This window comes from Chenopodium quinoa, unplaced genomic scaffold (assembly GCF_001683475.1).
Source record: "Chenopodium quinoa cultivar QQ74 unplaced genomic scaffold, ASM168347v1, whole genome shotgun sequence".
Classification (NCBI taxonomy): domain Eukaryota; kingdom Viridiplantae; phylum Streptophyta; class Magnoliopsida; order Caryophyllales; family Amaranthaceae; genus Chenopodium; species Chenopodium quinoa.
Genome location: NW_018743284.1, coordinates 465,900 through 474,362, shown reverse-complemented (window position 1 = coordinate 474,362; position 8,463 = coordinate 465,900). Strand labels below are relative to the sequence as shown.

General features: G+C 33.5%; 1 protein-coding gene across 1 annotated transcript; it reads right to left on the bottom strand.

Annotated features, from left to right (window-relative positions):
- Positions 1 to 3,251: 3,251 nt before the first annotated feature.
- On the bottom strand, positions 3,252 to 5,168 carry LOC110735509 (fasciclin-like arabinogalactan protein 1). Its single transcript, XM_021915699.1, has one exon. The coding sequence runs from the start codon at positions 4,854 to 4,856 to the stop codon at positions 3,609 to 3,611; it is 1,248 nt and encodes a 415-aa protein (XP_021771391.1). The 5' UTR covers positions 4,857 to 5,168; the 3' UTR covers positions 3,252 to 3,608.
- Between the last annotated feature and the right edge of the window lie 3,295 nt (positions 5,169 to 8,463).

Here is an 8,463-nt window from a genome sequence, read left to right as displayed (position 1 = left end):
TGTAAATGGGGTTAAAAGAGGGCATTTAATTATAAGGAGTGTTTGAATTCAGTTAGTTTTGGTCTGAAATCAGGGGTTTTCTCACGCAGTTGAAGGATCAGAAGTCGAATTATGCTCTTTTCTGAGTTATATGGGTTGTGCACTTGTGCACAATAGGCTTTTGTTTGAGCTAAGAAGTGAGTGATCTGACCTATGTCTTAGCTTATGTTGAGAAGTTGACAGAACGACGAAAGGAGGTGAGTAGAGGGGCTGGAGCATGTAAGCCTTTCACGTGCTGCGGGTTTGATGTGCACCTCTTGTGAGTTGTGTGATAGGGGTTTTTGCCTGGGTGTTGTGACAACTCTGTCGATGTTGTGTGAAGGGGCTTAGTCTATTGTGAACTATAGTGCAGTTCCAGGATCAATGTACAACGCACGTTGGCATGAAATTTGCTGGTAGAATTTGATTACAAGATCATTAATGTCGAGAATGAACGCTATCTATGGCATGGAAACCAGAATAACCTCATTCCTCTTGTTACGTAATACGTAGTAGACTAAGTAGAGATGTCTTATAGTCTCGTCTTCTACTAGTGTTTCGAATATCATTACTTGGTAGTTTTGACTAAGTAGAGTATTTCTTATAGTGTCGTCGTCTGCTAGTGTTTCGAATTCCATACTTGGTAGTTTGCGGGAAGATAAGGTAACAACTAACACGGCTGTGCTCAAATTAGGTCATTAGTCATTAGACTCAATACAAACCGTGGATTATTCTTCGTCCTCAATTCTATTGCTTTGGTCCTATAATAATACATTAATAGAGGAACTATTTTTGTTGACAACATTCCAAATCCATATCCTTGCAATTGTGTGCACTCCAATTTAAACGAAAATTAACTTTCCATTATTCCCATATTTGTTGTCAAGATTATCTTTTTTCGCAAATTGAATATATCCCGTGCTAATGTACAACAGCATTGCTGATGCTGAACTTACTGTTTGACAGTAGGATAGAGCTTCATTGAAATGACAGTGGATCAAATCCGTACCCTTATAAATTGGCATGGTCACATGCTCACCATCCACATATGTGCTTATTAGGTGCATAAATAACTAATGGTCCCCCAAGATTAATTGTCACAAACTCATAATAATTGACTATTTGTTGATCAATGTTTCAAGGGTCTCATCTTCAAGTGTATTCTTGTAATACTTCATCTGGCTATTTTTTTTTTTTTTTTTGTTTTTTTTTAAATGCATCATTTGAGTTAAAAGATGAATGTAAATAAAGATGCACATAATTAAAGAATGAAGAATGGACAAATTACATTAGATACACGACTCCTAACACTTGAAAGCGTGACAAACTAAAATAAATTAATTTGGCATGTTCTGTATTGTGGTGTTTCGAGCTAGGAAATGTTTATTTCATTTTAATTTTCAAAATACTTCGTATAAGAGGAAATCAGTTTTATTCGAGCAAATTAGCTACTCCTTAAAATATATACATTGACAAATAAATACATTATAAACAGAAGTTTAATTGATGTAAAGTTATGAATTTCTTTTTATAATCTCACATCGCAGCCAATTCATTTGACATTAACAATTTGAAATAACTATTACGAGTATATAAAATTATATCTGTAGCTCACCAAGTCTCAGATTTTCCACAATTTGAGCCGTGAATTACTCCTGCTTCTATGCAAAAAAATATGTGTATGTATTGCCATTTTATTAATCTTTCCCCTCATGCATACATGCATCTAGCCATCTTGCCCATCTATGATCTCTCTTTGATGCTGGTTTGGTTGACGTTAATCTTGTTGTTATTGTTTGTTTGATATATAAATACACGCAAAATTAAGAATTTAAAAAGTAAATTTAAGTACGTTTTTAACCGAAAATAATACAGAAAGTGAATATCATATCCTACATACTCCATGTTAAAAATTGTGTTACTACACTATCCAGGTTTTGGTCCAATGAATTATTACGTTATTTTAGTAGTCACTTGGTACGTCTCATGCTTTACCAATGTATTGATATCATACTTTGCGTAAATCACCATTAAGAACATTAACTAATTGTTAGATTCTTAACACTAGTTCGATGATTGCTGTTATAACGGCTATAAATGAATAAACATGAAATTAAAAAACTATATGGCTTACTTAATTATTTAAAAATGGCTTAAAAAAAAAAATTACTATGGTCCATATACTTTGGTAAGGTATTTAATGGACAATTCTCGTGGGCTCATTTGCCTCGTCATCTCACATGCTTTTTCACGTGCTATGTCTACCCACCCCATTCACCCTCCACCTCAGCATTATTTTTGCCTTCTAATAACTTCGTCTTTTCTCTCGAATAAATCATTTAATTTTTCTTTTTTCTTACAATATTACAAGTATTATTTTTACTCGAATTTTTTTAATTAAAAGTACACCATGTTATTATGACAATCCTATGCTGCTTTGTCACTTAATCAAACATAAAAATATTTGTAATACTTTTACAAATTACGGAGTACTGTATAATGTAGTTGTAAAATCTAACGGAATATTATATAGTTTAAGGAGGCTTGAGAAGAGAACAATTTACGGCTGAAATTAATACGAGAATATTATTATAATCCACAAGCTCAAATGATTTGTAATAACCTGATCAATCAACACTATTATATATACGAATGAAGTTATCAGCACGTAAAGTGTGCAAATCAATGAGTCAATTTAAGTTTTGACTAATCTATCGACGTTGTTGCAATTAAGATTAAATATTTAAAAATTCGACCTAATGTCTTTAAACAAAACATTAAAGCAACATTGCTAATCAAAATACATTGCACAACACAATTTGATACATTTATGCTCTATGAATCGATGACATCATTATACTCAAAATCTTCTCAATTCATATAATTTCCGCAAGCTCAAATGATTTGTAATAACTTGATCAATCAAGACTACTATATATACGAATGAAGTTATCAACACGTAAAGTGTGCAAATCAATGAGTCAATTTAAGTTTTGACTAATCTGTTGACATTGTCGCAATTAAGACTAAATATTTAAAAATTCGACCTAATGTCTTTAAACAAAACATTAAAGCGACATTGCTAATCAACCTACATTGCTCAACACAATTTGATACATTTATGCTCTATGAATAGATGACATCATTATACTCAAAATCTTCTCAATTCATATAATTCTAAGCATATATCAAAACAAATTTAGACATCAAGAGAAATTAAAGAAATACATCGATAAATGAACTAATATATCACCATAAATTATCTTCAATTATGTGTGTTTACAATTTCTCAAACACAAATTACAACCAATTGACCAAAAAAAAAAAAAAAACACAAACTCCTACCCCAAATGAAAATTCACTCAAAAAAAAAAAAAAAAAAACAAACAAATTTTGGCACACAAAATCCTAAATAAAACCAAAAAAATTACAAGCCAACAATTTGGGCACACCATAATTCAAAATCATCAAATACTTTTACAATTTCTCTTTTTTTATTTTTTTTAAATAACCCAAATTAATTATTTTTCTCAATTTTACCTGAACGAAACGTTGTCGTTTCATCTAAACATTATCTCTTTCTTTCTTTTCTATACCAACATAGAAACCATCGCCACCGACACAACAATCATCCAAAACCCTTTCTTCACTCTCTCTCCTCCTTCACTCGTATCATCCGCTGTATCCGATTCCGGCGAGTCAGCCGGCGAATCGGCTGGCGAGTCAGCCGAATCATCACTCGGCGGCGCAGGCGGCGACTTATGGTGATGCTTCGACGACTTCGGCGCCTCAGCTTCCGGTGCCGGTGCCGGCGCCGGTGAAATCTCTGCCTTCTTAAAGATCTCCTTCGGCTTCAAAACCTTATCAACGGTGTAAATTGCAACCGGTTCTTCATCAATTAGGGTCCCGGTAACCTTCGCCGTCACAATCTTCGTCTTCAATGTTACCGATTGACCTTCATTTTGCACCTCAAAATCGAACTTCTTCTTACCGTCGGTCGCCAAAGTGTTCATCATTCCATTGCTGGACCTCAACATCGCCATTGAATAGTAGATCGGAACTCCATGGAAGAGTAGGAGAGAGGATTTCTCCTCTTTGGTTAGGTTTTTGAACTTCGGGAGGAAGCTCTTGAAGGTGTCGTCGGTGGGACAGAACACCGTCAAGCCGCCCTCGGCGTTGGAGGTGAAGACGTCGAGAGCGTCGGGAAAAGTTTTGAGCGTGTCGGCGAAGGCTTTGCAGCCGTGCGCGGACATAATGTCGGTAATGTTCGTCGCCTCGGGCGCTGGCGCGGGTGCCATAGCGTCAGGGTTAGACAATACGTGAGAAATTTGGATGATAGAGATGTTGTAAGGGATTTCTTTGACCGACTTGACAAAGGTAGCGTCGAGGGATAGAGAGCCGGAATCGTCGGCGTCTTTCGTGGCGGCAAAGCCGACTTTGCCGCCTTTGAGATCGGTAATGTTGACGAAGCCCGAGGTTCCGGGGGCGGAACCAGTGGCTTGGAACATTGTGGCGGCAAGGGCGGTACCGTCGGTAATTTGATGGAGTTTCTTGGCGCCAAAGTAATCTAGGAGAACATGTAGGGAGAGTACGTTTTTGAGGGAGGAGATGGGGAGGTGCTTGGCAATGAGGGAGTTCATAGCGGCATTGTCGACGGCGAGGACGGTGATGGTTTGGCGGGTGTTGATCTCGGGAGCGAGGTGAGTGGTCGTGAGGTAGTGGTTGAAGGTGGAGTATTCAGGGAACTTGGCTAGGATTTTGGTGATGTTGTGTGCATTTGCATTGCTTGCTAGGAGGAGGAGGAGGAGGAGCAATGCTCCAAAGAGGGAAGTTTGCATTGTGAATGTGGTTGTGTTTTGTGAATGTGGGATTGTTGTGGTGGAGAGAAAAAGAGAGGAAGAAATGAATGAGGTTTGGAAAATGGGAGTGTTGAGAGTACGATCTACATAGTTATATTTTCTCCTGTTATATTTCTCCTATTACTTCGTGTATTTAATAATTTATAGGTAGGGTTATAACAAGGTTGTATTGCTAACTTGATATGAATATTCGTACTAGGAGAGATTGATGTAGTATTCATGAAGATATGGATAGATTTATTTGCATGATAATAAGGTAGTTGATTAGTAAATTAGTATAGCTATAATTTAGTCATTAATCTACACCACCAACAAAGCTTACATGCATTTAGAATCTAGTCGCATTAGATTAGGATCCATATACCATATTTTTAGTTACTAATTAAAGCTGATTAATGGTTGTACACTTGTAGTGATGAAGTCCGCAATTACATGCATAAGTTATTGATTAATTCATTTATTATTATCTAATTTTGTTTACATTGGATGATATTGTCACTATAAAACAGATGAAAGGGAAACGTGTCAAAGTTGAACAATTGTCAAGTTGCCATTGAATGATATACTTGAAGGACAACTACAAATGTCGGGGTTAGGTATGAATAATTGTCCCAAGTATATATTATTAGGAGGATTTGGTTTGATTTTTGTGTGCTAATATAAAAATTGTGGATTAATCATTGTTAATTAGTGCGGAAAAAAAGGTAATGTATGACGGATGTTATCATATGGAACTATGCAACTTTCTCACAATATCAAGCTGTCCAAGATGATGAATGTGAATGACAAATTTCATCCATTGTTTAAGCATAATAATCAGAAATATCGACTACACTTTTTTATATACTTAAATACTTGTAACAATTATAGTTCGTATATGCCGTGTATTCTTTTTATCTGGAGAAAAAGTCTCTTGTATTATAGTGGCGGCCTAGCTTATTCGATCATACTGATGATTATTAACAATAACATACGAAGTATAATCGTTATGAGAGTTTCAAAATGAAACATTACGAACAAAAAAGAATAAATATATTACTTGGTTGATTTGTTACCTTTTGTTGTTTTTGGGTAAGTTAAAATCGTTCCTACTCTATCAAGGGTGTCTAATTGGGGAATTGTGATCAAGATTTAGATTTGTAGCATGTGATGAACCAATCATGTGGAGAAAATGTAACAATGGCCAGATTGTATAAAGATTTACATGCCCTTTTCAACCATAAATCCATGATTTAAAATAGAGGGATTAAATTTTGTTAATTTTTTTTATGCATGCTTTTAAAACATACCCAAGTATGATTGAAAGTGTAATTTATAATTTAAATCAATAGATTTTGTGTGCAGCTTGTTAGGGTTCCAATATAATCGTTCCTGCCTATTTTGAGCCATGGTTTGTAGTGGTCTGGTCGGTGGGCAAAATGAGCTCTTAAGTCTTAACATTGGCCTTTGTATTAGCTGTAAGTCATCAACACATTAGACACGGTAGAAAATATGTTGAAATATAACATTCATTATTTAGGATTAGTTTTCTACAAGATCTACATCATTTTTTATCAACATAAAAAGCAAATATATGGCACTTATACAATTATTACAATGGGAAATTAAATTAAAGTTTCTTTCAATTCAATTTTAATGTTCATCCACAATCATCATCAATAGAGTGGGTAATATGGTTGTACACTTATACCGTTATACATAGCCCTCACCATCTTGACCTGCGTGCGCGGTTCATAAGGCGAGTTGATCTTTGTCATATATCAACTATTATTGAAAACCAGGTTAGTATGTAGTCTTTTACATTAATGGCTAATTGGCTATAAACATTATATATTACATTTGATGGTGGACAAAAGATTTCCTAAAATTTCATACATGATACTTTTACTCAGTTGTCCTCAATTACTCCTAATAGACCAAGAATAATCAATTTTAATTTGTATAGTCTTGAGAGAAGACTATCCTAACTTCTTGTATACCTATTCTTTATAAAAATTAAAAAAAAAAATAAAAAAATGAAAATTAATCCGTCAACCATGAGGTTTAATTAGCGTAAACAATTTTGATAAAATAAATCGAGTAATCAGTTACTATAATAAATCAAGAACTTTGCTTTGTTAATAATCAAGATTCAAGAAGTTAATTCAATTAAACCTCCAAGCCTCCAACCAACAAAGCTGACTAATATACTGTAAAGAAAAGATTTAGGATTCGGAAAGTACAGTAAAAACTACTCAAAATCACGTGGAAATGGCATCTTAAACAGAAATCAAGGCCATAAATTTAAAGAGTACCCTAAAAAAACAAAAAGAATATAATAAAACACTCCACCACAAGTATAGCATAAAGGTTGTTTTTTTCTCTTTTAGCTTTCATCTTTTGTGCTGCCCTGCCCCTGCCCTAAGCAAGTAGATACGATCTTCTTGTTAGGACTCTTATGAATATTAATGACATCGATCTATGCGTGTAGATTGTAGATTATGGATCTCAAGTCTGAAAATTCAAAAAAGATTATTGAAGATTTGGTTGATTAATTTAGGTTCTTTTAATTTGCCTGATTATGTACGTGTTAATTAGCTATATAATCCTCTTGTTATGACTCTTACGAGTATTAATGACATTGATCGATCTGTGTAAATTTATAAAAGAATCTCATGAATGAAAACTTTATAAAGATTATTGCAAGATTGATTTAGTTGTCTTGGTTCATTATTTAAGGTTCTTTAAATTTGCTTGATGATTAAATGTATAGTAACATGTTGGTTAGTTATAAGTTAAGTGGATTAATTGAATACATTATTGTTAAAAGCCAGGTGATATACATTATTACAAACACTAGGATTAGGAACTTTTTAGGTAATCATGAGTAAGAAAGTGAACTTATTATATCATACATTTATATTTGTACATATTTTGATTAGAAGAAGCCAAATTCACCTAATTGCGTTCTTTATCGTTTTGTTGTCTTTAAGAATTTTATCAAAAAGGTGATCCCTACCATCCTGCTGTTTAAGCAAATAAAAAATAAGTTTGATGTATCAAAGATACTTTTATTTAAAAATGTAAAAATAAAGTAATTATAATTACTTAAACAAGCACCGATAATAAGAGGACAGGGTTGGATAGGAAATCTGCGTTTATCTTATTGTTTTATTATCTTTGATTCATAATAATTGATAAGATTAAATTTGGTACACTTGTTAATACGCAAATTTGGCCCTAAATAAAGAAAAAATTATAAAAATTATGATATTATGAAACTTTATATTATTATATACTTCGTATTTAACTATATTGTACATGATAACATTTGTTTTTAATATAGTACTCTATAGCAAAAGGCTATAATCAAAGTGTATATATTATATATATATAAAAAAAATCGTGTATCAATTACGGAGTATTATGATACGAAAGGGGTACTTGGGGTACTTGGTTAATATAAAGTAACGGTTGACATAATTTATATGATTGTATAAAAGCATGAATGAGAATTTGTATGCATTTGTCATGAGTTTACTAGAATGATCTGAAACTTAAAGTAAAGCAAATTATTCAATATATATTGAATAAAGTCGAGAATGAA

Excerpts from the sequence above, each read along its gene's own strand:
- LOC110735509 (XM_021915699.1), bottom strand. The coding sequence starts at position 4,856 with ATGCAAACTTCCCTCTTTGGAGCATTGCTCCTCCTCCTCCTCCTCCTA.